Here is a 22,556-nt window from a genome sequence, read left to right on the forward strand (position 1 = left end):
GTTTTTAAATTAATCACAGAACAGGGTCTTCCCATTTGTATTGTATTATTTGTACCTGCTTGCTAAGGAGATTGTATCTAAGCCCACATCAGCAGTGAATTGTTGATAGATCTGGACTGATACTTGTTAGTTGCTATCAAAGGAAGCATTATTCTGTTTAATATCAGATCAGATTCAACATAGAAAGTTGATCTTTGGAATAAGATCAAAGGACTGATTTCTGTAGGACTGATTTCTACAATTGAGTTTCAAATAAAGTATACCAAATTTCCCCCTCTTTAATTCATTTTACCTCTTCACACAATATCTTTTGGATTTGCTACATGAGATGACAGTCTCACTACAGACTGTCTCACTACAGCATATTCCAAGTGGGCCATATAGGTTAAACACAAACTTGGGAACCTGAATCTTTAACCACTTGGTGCTTCTGTTATCTGTCTACTCTTTATTCACTAATTTGGGAATATAGTTGACAAACAGAGTGGGTAGGGAAGGAGAATAAAAGAAGGTACGTTACAGCCACTTGAGCATAGATTAGTGCCACTTAACCTCTGTTGATACTACCTGGAGGTTGAATTTGCATGCCTTTGTTGATGCTTGCTAAAGTGACTTCATTTTAACTGTTACGTTCCCTGGGGCTGAGTCCTATTCAAATAAAGTGATATGAATGAAATGTGGATAATTTTGTCTTGGTGTTTTTTGGATATATTTTCGCAATGAGTAATGATTACCATAAGTTTTAGAATTTGTTGCAGAATGGTTCCTTAGATCTCAAAAAGTGTATTGATAAAATTAGAAGAAAGAAAAGAAATTGGACTAAAATAGGGGAATTGGAAGACTATGTGAGCTGATTTAGTTGTTTAATTTCATTTTATGTACTTGGAATTGTGTAATGGAAATACTCAGTACAGATAACTGCAGTGGGCTTTATGTTCATTTGGTACCTGAGTATCTTCAGGGTTTCTTTCTAAATATCTGTAGTAAATTAAAATAATTTAATTTCTTCTGCAAGTGACAGTTTTTGTAAGATAGCTAAGAGTATGCACCACGTACAGTCGTTAAAAAGCAAGAGTAAAAATTTAATTAACTTTAAAGATGGAAAAATTTGAGGGGGATGAATAGGATGGGAGGTAGCTGAAAACATCCTCTTTAAAAAAATAGAGAGTATTGAAGTAGTCTCTTTAGCTTTCAATTTTATAATCTTAGCCTTAAGGAAATGTGAGTTGTAGAGAGGAGAAAGATGTTCCTTTTTCTTCATACTTTGAGCTGTTCATTGCATATTCGAGCAATGGTGTCATTTACTCTCTTCTATCTGATTATACTCCCACATAGATGAGAAAAGATTGAGGTAATGACAGTAACAAATAACAATTATGGAATTTCATTGCTTTCCAAGTGAGATGCACAGTTGACTTAATTAATTCTTGCTTGAAGAAATTAAGCTTTTTCTGTACAAAAAATAAAGCCTTAAAAATGTAAGCAATTTCTTAGAATGGTTTTGAATAGAATAGTTCTCCTGGTATATTACATACAGAGAGAGCAACTAATTTCTTGTGAATCCAGGAGTATGGTAGTGTTCTTAGAGGCAATTCTTGATTTTTAAAAGCACATGAAAAAATTTCAAAATAGACTGATTTTTTGTTTTGTTTTGTTTTAACTAGCAGATGCTGTGTTGATTGGACAGTGGAGCTTACCTTTTTTTTTTTTTTTAACCTTCTCACCTTACCCATCACATTCCATTTAAAATATTTGCCTGCTCTCCTTTTCTTTGATCACCCTCTAGCATTCTGCCATTACCAGTACCAGTGCTGATAATAATGAACTTTCCAACATTTTCTTGAGCCTGGACTTTTGGAGTCCTAGTCAGAAAGGTCCAGAGCTAGATGGAGTGGCTGGGAGTGAGCTAGTGTGCTTCTGAAGAAGTTATTATGATAGGCTAGACCTATAGTGGGGTTTTGCTGGCATTTGAAGAATATTTGTGAAGAAATGGGCCAATAAAATTAGCTAGATATTACTTAAAGATAGAATAATTTTGAACTTCTTCAAGTTAAGGTTTGCCTTTATAGATGACTCTAGGGTTTTTTTATTATATAGGCCATGGGTGAATTCTGCTTTTTGCTCATCTTTGTAATTGTGACCATCAGATATAATTGATCCTTCATTTACTGTATAAAACCATAGGATTGCCTCTATAAATGTACCATATTAATGTCTTCTTGTTCCTCTAGGTCAGCCTGCCAGTATACTGGCAGGCAGCCATAGTGAAGGATTGTTGCAGATAGCTTCAGGGCCTCAGCCAGGACAGCAGCAGAATGGATTTACTGGTCAGCCAGCTACTTACCATCATAGTATGTATATGCTTTTTAAAATCTTCTAAGTAGTTGAGAAAAAATAGGCAGAGTTTATAAAAGCAAATTAATCCATGTGGGCCTTAATTTTTAGACAGCACTACCACCTGGACTGGAAGTAGAACTGCACCATACACACCTAATTTGCCTCACCATCAAAACGGCCATCTTCAGCACCACCCGCCTATGCCGCCCCATCCCGGACATTACTGTAAGCTCTTGTTTTTGTTGTAAGGGCCTTTTCTTTTTGAGAACTTTGTTTTCTTTCTATTTTTTTAAAAATGTTTTTACATCTTTTAGTCATCTTAAAATTTGGTTTCATTAAATGATTAGTGCTTTTCAGTATTTTTGGTAAACAGTTTTATTTTTCATAGTTATGTTATACCTTTGTTTTAGAGGATTGATATTTACAGAATACTTTTATTTCTTTGTTGCTGATATTTCATTAACACCACATTGATTGCCATTCATTTGTTTGTTTGTTTTGTGTATGTTGTTAGATCTCATGTGTATCTGTATATCCACCCTAAGTGTATTGAAACTCCTTGAGTGTCAAGATCTCAAGGTTTCTCTCACCACAGAGTTCAGCATACCATAGACACTCAGATGTTGAATCTGTCATTCCTCTACTCTGTGCAGGCTTGATTGGGAGGGATACCCTACTGATAACCATAGCTTGTAGTTTCAGGCAGAACAGGAACATTGTTCATTTGGCCTAGTAAAATCAAGAGTATAAATCTTTCATATATATTAAATCCCTTTTCCTCCATTATAAGATTAATAATACCAAAGAAAACTTGGAAAATACACAGAGGAGTAAATAAGAAAATAAAAATTATCCAGAATCCTACTACCCAGAGATATCTACTTCTAATATTTTGTCACATTTTTCCTTCCAGTCATATAGTCGGGTATATATATAAATTTGGGGGGAGAAGGAAATCAGACTGTGACTATGTTGTTGTACCCTGCTTTTTTACAGTTATGTTACTATTTTTCCATGTCTTAAGAGAATGTAGTTTTTAATGGCTGCCTGGGCCAGCATAGTTGTTACGGGTGCTGAGTTTGGACCCTTAACTGGCTGTGTGACCACTGGCAAATTATTTAACCTCCCTAAGACTTAAGGGTAGTAATAGTAGTATCTGTCTCAGGGATGTTGTAAGAAGTAAATGTAATAATTCATGTGAGGTGTTTAGCACAATGTCTTAACACATAATAATCTCTCAGTTATGTTAGCTACTGTGCCATTTTGTAAATATTCTTAATTTAATAAACGATAAACACTTGTTTTAAAATGGACCTCACAATTTGAATTATTATTATATATTACATTATGAATTGTACTGTATTACATGGATAATTTATAATTACATTAAATTTTGCATGTACAACTATTGTAAATTGTTTAACAGTTGGTATACAGCTCTAAAATGTTGGCTATTAAATAGCTACAAAAGTAATTCAAGAGTACTTGCTTATTATAATTATAAAGTAAACTAAGCTTTTACATTCTTAGACATTGCATAAGCTTGATCTAAACAATTCCTAAGGTATGATAGTTATATTTAAGGTTTATTAAAAGTTTCAGCATTGGAAAACTTTTAATAAATGAAAATGGGATTTTTATTGTCTTTTCTTTAGGGCCGCCAGTTCACAATGAGCTTGCATTCCAGCCTCCCATTTCTAACCATCCTGGTAAGTGTATTTCAAAATTAATTCCCTACATTTAGCTTTTCTTTATGGCAATTGAAACACATACACACAGAGAGATTTTAATATAACTGCAGAGTAACTTAACTTTTCAGATAAGTACAATACTCATTATGGCATTAGTTAATCAACAGTTTATGAGTAACCAATATAAGCACACATAAACTGTCCATATTTGATTTTTTTTAACTGTCTCTGAAAGAAAAGACAAGAACTGCATTTTCGGCTAAAATATAAAGTACCAAAATACCGGTTTTAAGATGCATGTAATACATAAATATGCAGTAGAAGAAACTAGGTTTCAAAATAGAACAGCTGTAAAACTGTAGCTTAAAAAGCCAGGAAGAATCTGAAGTAGATGGTGAACAGAAAAATAATTCACCGTATCTGTCTTAGAAGATAGATTCAGGAATCTCTGGTTAACTGCAATTTAGAAACTATTTGCACTAAATTATGTTCAAAAGATTAGATGAAATAGCTAAGTAAACTATAGAAGTAATAAAACAGAAAGTTTGGGAATAAAAGAAAATATTGAAGGCTTCTTAACATAAACAGTGGATTTTGATTTGCTTTTCTTCCCTCCATCCTATCCTATCTGTTTTTCTTAGCTTAGAAAGATGCAGCTATATAATTTCAGTTCATCACCTTAATTTTCCCCTTAGTTTTACAAAAATTTTATTATGGAGAATTTCAACATGTACCAAATACAAGTATAGAAAATTGTACTCATTCCTCAGTTTCAGCTATTATCAACTAATGGCCAATCTTGTTTCATTTATACCCTCACCTACTTTTCATATCCTTACCTATTATTTTGATGGAAATACTATATAATCATTTGATACATCAATATTTCAGTATATATTTCCATTGAAGATTTTTAAAAAATATAACTACAGTAACCATAATGGTCAATTTAAAGAGTAACATATAGTTCCTCAAATAGATAAATAATTTTCTTAAACAGTGTTCTGCTATTTATTATTTATGTTGGTTCTAACTTTTCTTCTAGCTGTTAAAGAAAAATAACATTGAGGGTAAGACCTTTATGCTTATAATTCTTCTCATATTTCAGTTTCGGGAATTTGAAGAATTTCTGGATCAAAAGGCCACATTGCTTTAGTGATCACATCAGAGTACGAGAACCAGTCTTATCATGCTCACCAGCAGTAGATGTGATACTTGAATTAACTTTTACTGATTTAGGAGGCAAATATTTGTTTTGATAAGGAGAAAAATGCTGCTGGTGGGACAGAAATATTTTTTAACGATACATATTTACTAGTTACATGTTTACATTTTTAAACATATTTTTTAATCATACATATTACTAGTTAAATTATCCTCTTAAGTGGATTTTCTGTATGTTATTTGCATATTTTTGTGATTTTAAACATTTTTTGTGGGTCAAGGGGTCTTGCCTTTCTATAAACATTTTTATTAAGAAATGTAATAAACAGAACGTACATAAAACCAGTATACATACAGTCTGATGAATAACATTAAAGCCAACACGTGTGTAACCAACACCCAGACTGAAAATTAAAACATTGCAGCACCCTCAGAAATTTTCCCTCCCCATGCATTTTGTCTCAGTCAAAAACTTTTCATCTCCTCCTGCAGAGATAACCACTATCCTGCTTTTTATGGATTTAATTTTTTTGCTCTTTGAAAATGATGAATGCATCCCTAAACAATCCAGTAGTTTGGTTTTACTGCTTTTTGAAATTATATAAATGAAATCATTGTATCAGAATCTTAATTCATGTTAATAAGCATATTGTGATAAAAGGGGGAAATCTGGAGTCTTAAGAATGAGAATTTTGCTGGCTTCAAGGCAGCATCATTGACAATCAGTAGTGACCCCTGGCAAATTGGGGGGTGTGGTTCTCAGTGTTCATATGGCTTGGCAGAAGGTGGTCCACAGGAGTAGGGATAATCAGGGCTCTGAAAAAAGATCTACCATGGATGAATAGTGGAGTGGGGTTGGGAATGGTGGCATTTAGCTAGTTATTTGGACTCCGTTTTGGATTCAGCAGTTGCTTTGGCCTCTTGATGGATTTACTTCATTCTCATGGTAGAACTCATGTTGAGGCCTAACAGCTCCTGGTGGTTAGGGAATAGCATTCACTAGTTTTGAGGATATGCATCTATAGGACCCTGCACTGGCATTAAAGCCTCTGTTTTTGAGTAGAACGGGAAGTGACTTAATTGCGAGGATGATACTGAAAGGTCTTTGTCCACGTGGTTGCGGGAGGGGTCAGCTCTGCGCCTGTACCATTAATGGAGTCAGCTTGTTGGAGCCCAGCTGGCTGTGAACTCTCTGACTGTGAATATGGATGGGCCCCAGAAGAGTTCTACCTCACAGCTGTTCTTCATTTCTCCTCTTGCACTGGTAAGAGAATATGCTGACTGGCCTTCCTAATGGGACAGCTTCCAGTCATAGTGCCCTCCTCCCTACCATTTAATCTCTACTGCTACTCAGTATTTCTTTTAAAATTTGAATCTAGTTATGTTATTTCTCTGTTGAAGAACTTGCACTGACTTCCCTACTTATTGCTTAGCCTATAGGATAAAGTCCAAATTCCTTAGCTGGGCAGAAAAGAATCTCTGATCCGGGACCCTGCATACTTCTCTAGGTTCATCTCTTCATACTTTAACCATCCTGAACTGCTTACCCAAGCTTGCTTGACTATATCATCCCTCTGTACTTTTTTTGTGCATGGTGTTCTCTGCCAGATATGTTATATACTCTGTATTAGTTGTCTGTTGTTTGCTCTGGCTCATAGTCTCTTGAGCTTGCAGTCAAGTTGTTGGCTCAGGCTGCTACCATCTGAAAGCTTTTCTGGGGTTGGAGAATTCACTTTCAGGGTGGCTTAGCACCTATCTGGCAAGTTAGTGGTATTGTGGGCAGGAAGCTCCAGTTCCTTTCTGCATGGACCTCTCTGCAGAGTTTCTTGAGTGTCTTCACATGGCAGCTTGCTTCCTCCAAAGTTGAGGGATCAAGAGAAAGCAAGACAGAACCTCGGGGTCTTTTAAGACTTAACCTCATAAATCACATCTTCATTTTTGTAAGATCCTATTTTGTAGAGAGGGGACTATACAAAAATGTGAATGTCAGGAGGTGAGAATCATTGGTGCCATCTTGATGCCCATACCTCACACCCCTACCCTCTTAAGTGTGGTGACCTCTTTTTAAAGTCACACCACAGTTGTGAAGAAGCATTCCCTAATCCCTCGTGTCCCCTGTTATCTAGTGCTTTGTAAATCCTAGCTAGTAGTTTACAAGATCTGCTATCCTTGTTTCATGAACAAATAGAAAAGGAAACCAAAGTAAAAATATTTTGTATTAGGTGTATGGTTAATGCAGCCCTTTAAGGTTTGATTAAGAAATGCTAAAATATTCTACCACTGACTTAGGACTGTATAGATGGGAAATGTGCATATCTGAATACATAAAATATTTTTAATAATTAAAAATCATCAATAATATATAGTATATCTGTTTTGATAAAGTGTTTTTGAATATAATTGAATGTATGTCTTAGGAAATATAAGTAATATAAATTGTTGAAAGTGAAAAAAAGTTAGTATTGGTCTTTACCTTAGTATAAAAGATTTCAGACAGGACATATACTTGGTGATTTCTAGGCTTTGATAACTAAGTTGAAAAATATTTTTGGAAAAAGTTAATCATTTCATTTTTAATCATTTCTTTTTATGGACTAACACTCTTTTGCTTTTTTGTAAAGCTGAGATATATTCATTAAATTAAATATTGATTGCAAATTAAAGCGAAGAGTTTCCTCAGCGTCTTTGAGATTGTTTTGGTCACTGATAAATGAATACAGAATTCACAGATTTTCAAATTCAGGTTGTGTTCTAGTACTTTGGAACTAACTACCATTTAAGAGAGGACCTTTATATTTTCATGAAAGATTCTCATAGGACATCTCATTCAGATATAAATAATAAAAGGAATAATTCATAATGAGTCATTTAGGTGCTTCAAGCAAATCTCTAATTTTTTCTTGAATGACTCTTGTTTCAGAAATTAAAGATAATGCCTTGGAGACTTACACTTTCTATTATAATTGAATAACAATTTTTTGGTAAAGCTGTGCTTTGTAATACGTTTTCTCATTACAAAAAATATTTAGCTGAGTTTTTATATTAAAAAAAATTCATGTTCTTAACTCGTCTTTCAAACCCTTTCCTCTGGTCAGTGATGAGCAAGCAGCCCATAGACTTCATGGGACCAGTTCAACCTCACTAACTTAAGGAACAAGAAACTAAAAATAGCAACATCAGCAAGCACATAACAATCCCACTCCCTTTCAAGTGAGTTGGGACGTTAAGAAAGCTCTCTTGGAAATGAGTAAATTCTGTCTTGCTGTTGATACTAGTTTTGAGAGGCTGTAGACTTGTCACTTATGTGGCATTTGGTCCTTGGAGCGAAAGAGCACAGAGAGATCTAGAAAGGCTTAATGAGTGTTTCCTGTTACCTTCTCCTGTTTTAAAAATAAGAATGTTCCCTCCTCGTTTTATAACAAATTTAGAGGGACTCTAAACCTTTAGAACCATTTCTACACCTTTAGAAAAGGTTTTCACATGGTATTTTGTATCCCAGCACCACTAACTTCTCTGGATTACCTATTAGGTTACCTCTAGCCCTGTCTCTCCTCACAGATAGTAACCCCCTTCCTCCTGCTTTCCTGGGCCTTAATAATCCTTTTAATTAGACGGTCATTTTTCATCCCTGGTCCGTGGTGCAACTCTGATGTCACTTTCCTTTTATACTCAGAGCTTGCCAAATGCAGCTTTATGTAACCACCATTGTTGTATGCTGTCTGAAATATTAGGCAAACAAAAACCCCTTTGGTGACTGGAAATAATAACATAATGTTTAAGTGTAGTTGCAGATGTTGCAATTTATAATGATAAAAGTTATTTTTCTTATTTAAACATGGAGATTATACAGGTCCCCTTTTCCCCCTCAATTGACTGTCTTGGAAAAAAGATTGCTTGCCATGGAACTTTACTTGTAAATAGTATTCTTTAGTATGAACTAGGAAATGCATGTACTTGGATCTCATTTTTTTAACCAGCGTTGAAAACATTCGTGACTTCAGGATATTATTTGTAACAAAATTGACTGTTTGGGCTGATTGTTAAAGACCTTATTAAAGTGCTGTTACTGTTTATTGCTGCCAAAACATTGGGTGATTGTTATCTTGTCTTAAACAACCTCTTTAGTTTTAGCTTCAACCAGTATACCTGCCTGTTATGTTGGCTGAAGCTTCTTGTCCATAGCATAATGTGATGCCTTTAATAAAGAATTTTACTATAAGGAACAGCTTCATAAATATTTCAAAACTAGCTTTTTAAGAAGGCACTTCAGTATATCGCTAGTTTTCATGTTCTCATGATAATAAAAATATTTAAAGGAATGTTTGTGTTTAGTTGGTCGTTCTGTATGGCAAAACATTTGAATTATTAAGTTTTTGAATCACCCAGTTTTCATGTGGTCTCTTTTATTAATACTTCATTGGAAAGTACTTTTTTCCTTGACAACATTTTGAAAAGCAATTAGATACATAGACTTTACAGGATTTTTGTTTTTAATATATTTTAAGCATTAATCATACTTCATTTTAACATCTTTTGGGAGGTTTGAAGAAATGTATTTTTTTTGTCATTCTGAGTATCTTTTTATATTGTTGAAAATTCTAGGTCAGCCAGAGTTCATAAATGGCACAGTGAGATGCAGATAAATAATTGGTTTATCATAGAAAACTTTCAATCTCTAATAAATGGCACTGGCCTTTATTCCCCCCTTATGTCAGACCCCTTTCTGCTCTAGGGCTTTTGCATTTGCTTTCCTCTTGAGCTGTTCATTCACAGTCTCCACATAGATACATGGTCTTTCGGATAGGATGTGCTTTTCGGATAGGATGTGCCCCTGGTCTAGTCTGAAGTACCTTTCCACTCATCTTCTGTCCCATACCTTGTTTTATTTTCTTCACCGTGTTTATCATTACCTGAGTTACCTTGTTCATTTATTTGATTACTTGTCTGCCTCTGCACCTCCATGAAAATAGGACAATAGCTGCCTTGTTTACTGCTGTGTGTGCCTACAGTGATTCTTATGTACCCCATAAATACCTGTTATTTAAAAAAGGAAAATCAAATAATTTGCATGTATGTAGGCTCTATGTAATAACTGTATTCAAACAAAAATTAGAAATACTTGATCAACGATATTTGCAAACCAAACCTAGTAGTGGCTCTCTTTTGCCCAATTATTTAAAATCATTTATTGAAGTTCAAATGAATACATTCAACACATTTTCAGAGTTAAAATTGTAGTAGTTTGAGTTATTTGTAGTGAGGTGGATGGACCTAGAGACTGTCATACAGAGTGAAGTAAGTCAGAAAGAGAAAAACAAATACCGTATGCTAACACATATATATGGAATCAAAAAAAAAATGGTTCTCAAGAACCTAGGGGCAGGACAGGAATAAAGACACAGACATAGAGAATGGACTTGAGGACACGGGGAGGGGGAAGGGTAAGCTGAGACGAAGTGAGAGAGTAGCATGGACATATGTACACTACCAAATGTAAAATAGATAGCTAGTGGGAAGCAGCTGCGTAGTACAGGGAGATCAGCTCGGTGCTTTGTGACCATCTAGAGGGGTGGGATAGGGAGAGTAGGAGGGAGACACAAGAGGGAGGAGATATGGGGATGTATGTATATGTATAGCTGATTCACTTTGCTATACAGCAGAAACTAACACACCATTGTAAAGCAATTATACTCCAATAAAGAGGTTTAAAAACCAGTTTTAGCGAGGGCAGACAGCAGAAGCAAGAAGAACTACAATCCTGCAGCCTGTGGAATTAAAACCACATTCACAGAAAGACAGCCCTCTGCCTTTTCATCTCGTCTATGTACCAGATGAAGGAACAAGATAAACCCCCAGAAAAACAACTAAATGAAGTTGAGTTAGGCAACCTTCCAGAAAAGGAATTCAGAATGATGATAGTGAAGATGATCCAGGACCTCAGAAAAAGAATGGAGGCAAAGATTGAGAAGATGTAAGAAATGTTTAACAAAGACCTAGAAGAATTAAAGAACAAACAAACAGAGGTGAACAATACAGTAACTGAAGTGAAAAATAACACTAGAAGGAATCAATAGCAGAATAACTGAGGCAGAAGAACAGATAAGTGACCTGGAAGACAGAATCGTGGAATTTATGGCTGCAGAGCAGAATTTAAAAAAAAAAAAAATGAAAAGAAATGAAGGCAGCCTAAGAGACCTCTAGGACAATATTAAATGCAACAACATTCGCATTATAGGGGTCCCAGAAGGAGAAGAGAGAGAGAAAGGACCCAAGAAAATATTTGAAGAGATTGTAGTCGAAAACTTCCCTAACATGGGAAAGGAAATAGCCACCCAAGTCCAGGAACCGCAGAGAGTCCCATACAGGATAAACCCAAGGAGAAACACACCAAGACACATAGTAATCAAATTGGCAAAATTTAAAGACAAAGAAAAATTATTGAAAGCAGCAAGGGAAAAACGACAAATAACATACAAGGGGACTCCCATAAGGTTAACAGATGATTTCTCAGCAGAAACTCTACAAGCCAGAAGGGAGTGGCATGACATATTTAAAGTGATGAAAGGGAAGAACCTACAACCAAGATTACACTAGCCGGCAAGGATCTCATTCAGATTTGATGGAGAAATCAGAAGCTTTACAGACAAGCAAAAGCTATGGAGAAATCAAAGGCTTTACAGACAAGCAAAAGCTAAGAGAATTCAGCACCACCAAACCAGCTCTACAACAAATGCTAAAGGAACTTCTCTAAGTGGGAAACACAAGAGAAGAAAACAACCTACAAAAACAAACCCAAAACAATTAAGAAAATGGTATTAGGAACATACATATCTATAATTACCTTAAACGTGAATGGATTAAATGCTCCAACCAAAAGACACAGGCTCGCAGAATGGATACAAAAACAAGACCCATATATATGCTGTCTACAAAAGACCCACTTAAGACCTAGGGACACATAGAGACTGAAAGTGAGGGAATGGAAAAAGATATTCCATGCAAATGGAAATCAAAAGAAAGCTGGAGTAGCAATACTCATATCAGATAAAATGGACTTTAAAGTACAGAAGGTTACAAGAGACAAGGAAGGATACTGCTGAATGATCAAGGGGTCAATCCAAGAAGAAGATATAACAATTATATATGCACCCAACGTAGGAACACCTCAATACATAAGGCAACTGCTAACAGCTCTAAAAGAGGAAATCGACAGTAACACAATAATAGTGGGGGACTTTAACACCTCACTTACACCAATGGACAGATCATCCAAACAGAAAATTAATAAGGAAACTCAAGCCTTAAATGACACAATAGACTAGATAGATTTAATTGATATTTATAGAACATTCCATCCCAAAACAGCAGATTACGGTTTCTTCTCAGGTGCACACAGAAAGTTCTCCAGGATAGATCACATCTTGGGTCACAAATCAAGCCTCAGTAAATTTAAGAAAATTGAAATCATATCAAGCATCTTTTCTGACCGCAACGCTATGAGATTAGAAATCAGTTACAGGGAAAAAAACGTAAAAAACACAAACACGTGGAGGCTAAACCATACGTTACTAAATAACCAAGAGATCACTGAAGAAATCAAAGAGAAAATCAAAAAATACCTGGAGACAAATGACAATGAAAACACGACGATCCAAAACCTATGGGATGCTGCAAAAGCAGTTCTAAGAGGGAAGTTTATAGCAATACAGTCCTACCTCAAGAAACAACAAACGTCTCAAATAAACAATCTAACCTTACACCTAAAGGAACTAGAGAAAGAAGAACAAACAAAACCCAAAGTTAGTAGAAGGAAAGAAATCATAAAGATCAGAGCAGAAATAAATGAAGTAGAAACAAAGAAAACAGTAGCAAAAATCAATAAAGCAGGGCTTCCCTGGTGGCGCAGTGGTTGAGACTCCGCCTGCCGATGCAGGGGACATGGGTTCGTGCCCCGGTCTGGGAAGATCCCACATGCCGTGGAGCGGCTAGGCCTGTGAGCCATGGCTGCTGAGCCTGCGCCTCCGGAGCCTGTGCTCCACAACGGGAGAGGCCACAACAGTGAGAGGCCCACATATCGCAAAAAAAAAAAAAAAAAATCAATAAAGCAAAAAGCTGGTTCTTTGAGAAGATAAACAAAATAGATAAACCATTAGCCAGGCTCATCAAGAAGAAGAGGGAGTGGACTCAAATCAATAAAATTAGAAATGAAAAAGGAGAAGTTACAACAGACACCGCAGAAATACAAAGCATCCTAAGAGACTGCTACAAGCAACTCTGCTAATAAAATGGACAACCTGGAAGAAATGGACAAACTCTTAGAAAGGTATAAACTTCCAAGACAGGAAGAAATAGAAAATATGAACAGACCAATCACAAGCAATGAAATTGAAACTGTGATTAAAAATCTCCCAACAAACAGAAGTCCAGGACCAGATGGCTTCACAGGTGAATTCTGTCAAACATTTTGAGAAGAGCTAACACCCATCCTTCTCAAACTCTTCCAAAAAATTGCAGAGGAAGGAACAGCCCCAAACTCATTCTATGAGGCCACCATCACCCTGATACCAAAACCAGACAAAGATACTACAAAAAAAAGAAAGTTATAGACCAATATCACTGATGAATATAGATGCAAACATCCTCAAGAAAATACTAGCAAACAGAATCCAACAACACATTAAAAGGATAATACACCATGATCAAGTGGGATTTATCCCAGGCATTCAAGGATTCTTCAATATATGCAAATCAATGTGATAACACTATATTAACAAATTGAAGAATAAAAACCATATGATCATCTCAGTAGATGCAGAAAAAGCTTTTGACAAAATTCATCACCTATTTATGATAAAAACTCTCCAGAAAGTGGGCATAGAGGGAACCTACCTCAACAAAATAAAGGCCATATACGACAAACCCACAACAAACATTCTCAGTGGTGAAAAAGTGAATGCATTTCCTCTAAGATCAGGAACAAGACAAGGATGTCCACTCTCACCACTGTTATTCAACATAATTTTGGAAGTCCTAGCCACCGCAATCAGAGAAGAAAGAGAAGTAAAATGAATACAGATTGGAAAAGAAGTAAAACTATCACTGTTTGAAGATGATATGATACTATACATAGAGAATCCTAAAGATGCTACCAGAAAACTACTAGAGCTAATCAATGAATTTGGTAAAGTTGCAGGATACAAAATTAATGTACAGAAATCTCTTGCATTCCTATACACTGATGATGACAAATCTGAAAGAGAAATTAAGGAAACACTCCCATTTACCATTGCAACAAAAAGAATAAAATACCTAGGAATAAACCTACTTAGAGAGACAAAAGACCTGTATACAGAAAACTATAAAACATTGATGAAAGAAATTAAAGATGATACCAACAGATGGAGAGATACACCATGTTCTTGGATTGGCAGAATCAATATTGTGAAAATGACTCTACAACCCAAAGCAATCTACAGATTCAGTGCAATCCCTATCAAATTACCAATGTCATATTTTGCAGAACTAGAACAAAAAATCTTAGAATTTTTATGGAATCACAAAAGACCCCGAATAGCCAAAGGACTCTTGAGGGAAAAAAAACAGAGCTGGAGGAATCAGACTCCCTGACTTTGGGCTATACTACAAAGCTACAGTAATCAAGACATTATGGTACTGGCACAAAAACAGAAACATAGATCAATGGAACAAGATAGAAAGCCCAGAGATAAACCCATGCACCTATGCTCAACTAATCTATGACAAAGGAGGCAAGGATATACAATGGAGAAAAGACAGTCTCTTCAATAAGTGGTGCTGGGAAAACTGGACAACTACATGTAAAAGAATGAAATTAGAACACTCCCTGACACCATACACAAAAATAAACTCAAAATGGATTAGAGACCTAAATGTAAGACCAGACACTATAAATCTCTTAGAGGAAAACATAGGAAGAACACTCTGATGTAAATCACAGCAAGATCTTTTTTGGTCCACCTCCTACAGTAATGGAAATAAAAACAAAAATAAACAATTGGGACCTAATGTAACTTAAAACTGTTTGCACAGCAAAGGAAACTACAAAGAAGACCAAAAGACAACCCTCAGAATGGGAGAAAATATTTGCAAATGAATCAATGGACAAAGGATTAATCTCCAAAATATATAAACAGCTCATGCAGCTCAATATTAAAAAAAAACAACCCAATCCAAAAATGGGCAGAAAAACTAAATAGACATTTCTCCAAAGAAGACATACAGATGGCCACGAAGCACATGAAAAGCTGCTCAGCATTACTAATTATTAGAGAAATGCAAATCAAAACTACAATGAAGTATCACCTCACACCAGTTAGAATGGGCATCATCAGAAAATCTACAAACAATAAATGCTGGAGGGGATGTGGAGAAAAGGGAACCCTCTTGCACTGTTGGTGGGAATGTAAATTGATACAGCCACTATGGAGAACAGTATGAAGGTTCCTTAAAAAACTAAAAATAGAACTACCATATGACCTAGCAATCCCACTACTGGGCATATACCCAGAGAAAACCATAATTCAAAAAGACACATGCACCCCAATGTTCATTGCAGCACTATCTACAATAGCCAGGACACGGAAGCAACCTAAATGCCCATCGACAGACAAATGGATAAAGAAGATGTGGTATATATATACAATGGAATATTGCTCAGCCATAAAAAGGAACAAATTGGGTCATTTGTAGAAATGTGGATGGATCTAGAGACTCTCATACAGACTGAAGTAAGTCAGAAAGAGAAAAACAAATATTGTATATTAACGCATATATGTGGAACCTAGAAAAATGGTACAGATGAACCAGTTAGCAGGGCAGAAATTGAGACGCAGATGTAGAGAACAGACGTATGGACACCAAGGGGGGAAAGCGGTGGGGGGAAAAGCAGTGTGATGAATTGGGAGATTGGGATTGACATGTCGACACTGATGTATATAAAATGGATGACTAATAAGAACCTGCTATGTAAAAAAACAATTTAAAAAAATTATAGTAGTTAACATGAATGGACTTCACTAAAAATACAGATGGGACAAATGACCTTTCATCCAAGAGACAACTGAAAAATCCTGCTCACAGAAACTGTGTAGTTGGAGTGTAATTAACCTTGACTCTTGTCTGTGATGTCTGGCTTGGTTATGCCCTCTGTCTCATTTAGGGATCTATAAATATATACCATAGATTGATGTTATTCAAGAACACTTCTCTGAAATACGTATTAGAATCAGTGTGCTTTAAAAAAAAATAAAAGTTCAAACTACGTAGAAAATATTATGTGCAGTTAGATGAAACATCATGGTAAAAAAATTTATGTTTCTAATTTCCGTTTTTTAAATTCCCTGTTGATTGGGTACTTTCAGGTAAGAACCAAATTCCAGATTTTAAAAATGACTTTAAGTTTCAAGAATGTAAGATACTAAGCTGAAAAGTAGAAGTCATGGCAGTGCGTACTTTTATAATGCATTATAAATTCTTTTGTGTGCTCTCTCTTTCCTTCACCCTTTAAGAAAAGCTTTGTCATATGGAGTGAAAGTGAAAACCTTAAATCTTTCTCACATGATTGGCTGTTCTCTCCCATTTCTCTCCTATAGCTCCTGAGTATTGGTGTTCCATTGCTTACTTTGAAATGGATGTTCAAGTAGGAGAGACGTTTAAGGTTCCTTCAAGCTGTCCTGTTGTTACTGTTGATGGTTATGTAGACCCTTCTGGAGGAGATCGCTTTTGCTTGGGTCAACTCTCCAATGTCCACAGGACAGAAGCCATTGAGAGAGCAAGGTATTGATTGTATAGTTAGATAGTTAATTTTAAAAATTGAACATAGTACATTGTCTTTTATTCAGAGATATCTTTCAATGTAAATTATGTTTTCGAATATAAAAGAATAAAGATCGTCTTGAAAATTCAGAATTTGTAAGCATTTCATTTGAATTGTAGATGTTTGTTATTTAAAAGATGATAAAATACCGTGTTTTTTAAAAGTCAGTGAGGTTTCTGTGTTTTGAATCGTAACTAGACCTTTTGGAACCCGGTTTGAAAACTAGTTTTTATTTCCTCTGATTGTATGGTATTTCTCCAAATTTATTGAGAGGAAATAACATAAAATGAAGACATGTTTCCACAGGTGTTATTTATAATGGAAGACTGATAATAAAAGGTAAATGGTTAAGTAAATTTTAATACACTTTCATTTTTATGCAGTCATTAACATATAAAAAGTTTACATAATCAAATGTAAATACTTAAGATGAAATATTACAGGAAAACATACACAATTTTAGGTACTGTGTGATCTCAACTCTTTAAGGAAATGTGTGTGTGCATAAGCACATAATCTTGGCTCTATCCCTCGCTGTGTGATTTTGGCAAATTATCTACTCTCTAAGCCAGTGCTGTCTAATAGAATTTTCTGTGATGAAGGAAATGGTTTATATCTGTGCTGTCCAGTATAGTAACTTCTAGCCACATGTAGCTGTTGAGCAGTTAAAATTTGGCTCATGTGATTAACTGAATTTTTAAATTAATTTAAATTGAATTGTGAAGGTTAAATGAGAATTTATATTGAATGTTCCTGACACATAATAAGCATTATGTGAATGTTCATCATTATTACATATGAATAGGATACTAAAAAAAATAAACATACAGAAATGTTAACAGTGGCTATCTTTTGGTTATGGTGTTATATAATGTCCTTTATTCTTTAAAATTTTTCAGTATTGGGTATGCTATATAATCTGAACTAAAATTTATTTTTAAATACTTATCAAAATGAAATGTGATTCACTTTTTCTTCCTAAGGTTGCACATAGGCAAAGGTGTGCAGTTGGAATGTAAAGGTGAAGGTGATGTTTGGGTCAGGTGCCTTAGTGACCACGCAGTCTTTGTACAGAGCTACTACTTGGACAGAGAAGCTGGGCGTGCACCTGGAGACGCTGTTCATAAGATCTACCCAAGTGCATATATAAAGGTTAGTTGCAATTTTACTCAAATATTTTAGACTTGGAAAGCTCTGTTTGTTGTTTAAAGAATTGAGATGGAGGTGGGAGGAGTGTAAAAATGTCTCTTTATGTATTAAATAAGAAATTATGTTTGTATATAAAACACATTTCCTGGGCACTTTTATTGATATGATTGGTTATTTAGTTTTGTGGATGCATTCATGCCCTATTGTTTTATTAGCAAATTTGTTAAATGTTTTAGGGTAATACACAGGCTCTTGAAAATACTGAGTGAAACCTCCAAATTTCCTTTGATATAAAATATGTAAAACTCAGACTCTGAAATTGCATCTTAGCCAACCTTTAGGATTTTATGGAAGGGAATTCTAAAAGTATAGCTTTTCACATTAAGAACTGAGAAATGAAAAATTCTTCAGTACCACTTTTTTTAAGGTTAGTTATTTTGTGCATTAAATAGTTTTATTTACTATTATTTTGCAAATTAAGCCTGAGGTATTTTTCATTAATTATTACATATTCAACCTATTTTAATTTTAATTTATAACATATACTGTTTTTGAAAGTGGAAGATGGTAATTAGATACCCTAAATATATTTCTAATTTCAGATTTTTCACCGTCATCCTCAGCATGTTTAAGATTAGCTATTGTAAGTTAGTGGAATTAACTCTGCCTCATCACTTAGTCCTAGGAAATTGCTTAGCACACAAATAGAATTATCTTTATTTGTGTTTTCTAATTTTTCCACAAGGAATTTTGCTTATTTGTGCTTTATTATTTTTAAGTGGTGCTGTGTTTCCTCGTATGCTTTGTAGTCTGTTTAATACTTGTTGGCAAGTTTTTCTCAAGAGATTTTATTTTTTATTTTTTCCTTCCTGTCATGGCTTCTCCCTGTAGGGCAGTTTTGCCTTAGTCTGGCACCCTGGGATCCACATCTCAGGACCAATTCTTATATTTAGAAGGTAGAGGAATTTTTGTCCCTTGAGGAAATTGAGTTCCAATCCCCAGGTATGCTCAGGGCCTAATTTCCTGTTGCATAGATTTCTCTGATGCTTACCTATGCCATGGACAAGAATTTTATTCCTAATTGCATTTCTGAATTAACTGTCAAACTGTTTTACCAGCACTTGATTTATGGGCAGGTGCCCAGTTGTAGCCCTTGGAGAGCCTGTTTTCTCATTCCATATCACTCTGAGAAGTCAAATTCCTGTCCTCTACACCTGTTTGGTGCTGGTACCCCAAGTACCTTCTGTCTTTCGTCCTTGCTCTCCACTGTGGATTTTGTTTATCCATCATAAGTTAATGGACATGAGTTGTGTCTGCTTTTTGGCTATTATGAATAATGCTGCTATGAATAGTCATGTATAAGTTTTTAGGTAGATGTATTTTTTTCATTTTCTTGGATATATGCCTAGGAGTGGAGTTGCTGGATCATAAGATAACTCTATGTCTGACTTTTTGAGGGACTGCCAGACTGTTCTCCAGAATGGTAGTGCTGTTTTACATTTCCACCAGCAATATATATGGAGGGTTTCTGTTTCTCTATATTCTCACCAACACTTGTTATTATCTGCCTTTTTTATTTTAGCCATCCTAGTGGATATGAAGTGGTATCTGCCTCATTGTGGTTTTGATTTGCATTTCCTTAATGGCTAATAATGTTGAACTTCTTTTTGTGTATTTATTGGCCATTTGTGTATCTTCTTTGGAGAAATGTCTGTTCAGATCTTTTCCCATTTTTTAATTGGATTTTTTAGTCTTTTTATTATTGTTATAAGCGTTCTTTATATATTTTGGGTATCAGTCCTTTATCAAATACATGATTTGCAAATATCTTCTTCCATTCTTTGGCTCGTCTTTCACTTTTTGCATGATAATGATTTGCAGCACAAAAGTTTTAAAATTTAGTATAGTCTATCTATTCTTTGGTTGCTTGTGCTTTTGGTGTCATATCTAAGAAACCATTGCCTAAGGCAAGGTCATGAAGATTTATGCCTATGTTTTCTTCTAAGTGTTTTATACTTTTAGGTCTTACATTTAGGTCTATGATCCATTTTGAGTGAATTTTTGTGTATGGTGTAGGGAAAGGATTGTTCTTTTGTATGAGCACCAGTTGTTCCAGCAACCATTTGTTCAAAAGACTGTTCTTTCCCTTATTGAATTATCTTGACACCCTGTTGAAAACTCAATTGACCTTAAGTGATAAAGGGTTTTTTTCTGGGCCATCAATTCTATTTCGTTGCTGTATATATCTGTCCTTGTGACAGTACTACCCTTTCTTGATTGCTATAGCTTTGTAGGAAGTTTTGAAATTGGGGAGTGCGAGCTCTCCAACTTTGTAATTTTTCAGGATTATTTTGGCTATTGCCAGCCCCTTGGATTTCCACATGAATTTTATGATTGGCTTGGAAGATATCTATTTTTAATACTTTTTCTAGCCTTTGTATATGTTTGGAGCAGAGAGCAAAGGTGATTATGCATAACTATGCATCCATCTTGACTACAAGTCTCTGGATTACTTGTGCAATTAGAAGTGAATGGACAGAGGACTACAGTGTTGAATATATACTTTGTGCCAGACAGTAGTTATGAACTTAACGGATATGAGGTAGTATTTAAAACATTTAAGCTTAAAAAATGTGGAATCTTGTATAATTAATTTCTAGGATTGTCAAATAATGTAGGATCTCTATTTTGGTACAAATGGTCCTTGAAAAGCCACCCAGGTATGAGACGTGTCATCACTTGATAAACCACTGTCATGGATAGATTTTTATAGCAATCTCAGACTTTTGCCTTGAACAATAAATAACTCTCTTGTGGTACATTTTAGTGGAGTAAAAAAATCCCATTTTTGTTATATTAACTAAGATTTAAAAATAGTTATTTCTGTTTACTAAGTATATTGTTCTTCAGAAGAGTCTTCTCATTAGCCAGAAAGAGATGCAAGTTTATCCTAAATCTAACCATTGGCCTTTTCTTCATTTACTAATTTTTTGGGCCGCAGTAACTAAAGTTTAGGTTGTCAGGTAGATTTTCACCAGAGATCATGTTACTGGGGTGAATTGCATACAGATACATGAACCCTTGGAAGGAGTGCCCTTACATTGGGGAGTCCACATGGGGGAATCCATCCCTACCCCCAATACACATACATACACACAAACACATTTTTTTCTTTTTAGTTAAAATGAGGAAAACATAGGTTTAAAGAACCATTCTTTCATTTTATAAACCAAGAAGCTAGGACTAAATTGTATTTTTTTTTCTCCTAAGATGTTGATTTTTTTTTCCTGCTTCTCTTATGATATAGCAGTCACCTTATATTTATGAAAATCTGATGTAACAAAATGGCATTTTACAAGCTTTAAATGGAGCAAATGTTTGAATTCTGTTTAAGTGGCATTGCTCTTTTGCTTTCAAAAGTAAGATCTGTTTTGTTTTTGTTGCTTAAGCAGTAGACACTCAGGTTTTTTAAGAGTTTTTTTGAGATACTGAGATAATTCACATACCATATAATTCACCCATTAAAAGAGTACAATTGAGTGATTTTTAGTATATTCACAGAGTTGTGCAACCATCACCACAATCAATTTTAGAACATTTTCTTCACCCCAGAAAGAAACCTTGTACTCTTTAGCTGTTACCTCCCAACAACCCATTTCCGCCAGCTCTAGACAACCACTAACCTACTTTTTCTCTCTATAGATTTGCCTACTCTGAACAGTTTTTATAAATGGAATCATATAATGTGGTCTTTTGTGACTTCTTTCACTAAGCATAATGTTTTCAAGCTTCATCCATGTAGCATATATCTGTACTTCATTCCTTTTAGGGCTGAATGATATTTCATATACCACATTTTGTTTATCCATTCATCAGTTGATGGACATACGAGTTTCTACTTTTTGGCTATATTATGAATAATACCACTATGAACATTCACGTACAGATTTTTGTGTGAACATACGTCTTCATTTCTCTTGCATATACCAAGGAGTGGAATTGCTGGATCATAAAATAACTCTGTGTAACTTTTTAAGGGACTGCCAAACTGTTTTCCAAAGTGGCTGTAGCATTTTATATTTACAGCAGCAGTATATGAAGTTTCTGATTTCTCTACAGTCTCATGAATACTTGTTGCTATCTGTCTTTTTGATTTTAGCCATCCTAGAGGGTGTGAAGTGGTATCTCATTGTGGTGGTTTTTGATATGCATTTCTCTTATGATGATGAGTCAGGTTTGTTTTTGAACACATATGTTAGGGGCAGGGGGCAGGCTGTGTTTCTAAACCACAGCTGGACTAGGTTGAAGGTTATTATGATCCCACTTAAATTTATTCCCAGTTACTATATATCATGATTCTT

At 35.1% G+C, this 22,556-nt stretch overlaps 1 protein-coding gene across 3 annotated transcripts in view; it reads left to right on the forward strand.

Moving 5' to 3' along the window:
- Positions 1-22,556, forward strand: part of SMAD4 (SMAD family member 4) — a 60,538-nt gene that overhangs the window by 25,916 nt on the left and 12,066 nt on the right. For all 3 annotated transcript variants that reach the window (XR_003435245.1, XM_027118538.1, XM_027118539.1), the window contains exons 6-10: positions 2,232-2,351; positions 2,446-2,562; positions 3,993-4,046; positions 16,823-17,006; positions 18,030-18,198. Coding sequence is in view for 2 of the 3 variants with exons in the window: in XM_027118538.1 (XP_026974339.1) it covers positions 2,232-2,351; positions 2,446-2,562; positions 3,993-4,046; positions 16,823-17,006; positions 18,030-18,198 (644 nt within the window). In the remaining variant the exon portion in view is untranslated. The remainder of the gene's footprint in view (positions 1-2,231; positions 2,352-2,445; positions 2,563-3,992; positions 4,047-16,822; positions 17,007-18,029; positions 18,199-22,556) is intronic.

Source organism: Aethalodelphis obliquidens, unplaced genomic scaffold, assembly GCF_003676395.1.
Source record: "Aethalodelphis obliquidens isolate GAN/ISIS:26980383/991018 unplaced genomic scaffold, ASM367639v1 scaffold19, whole genome shotgun sequence".
Taxonomy (NCBI): Eukaryota; Metazoa; Chordata; class Mammalia; order Artiodactyla; family Delphinidae; genus Aethalodelphis; species Aethalodelphis obliquidens.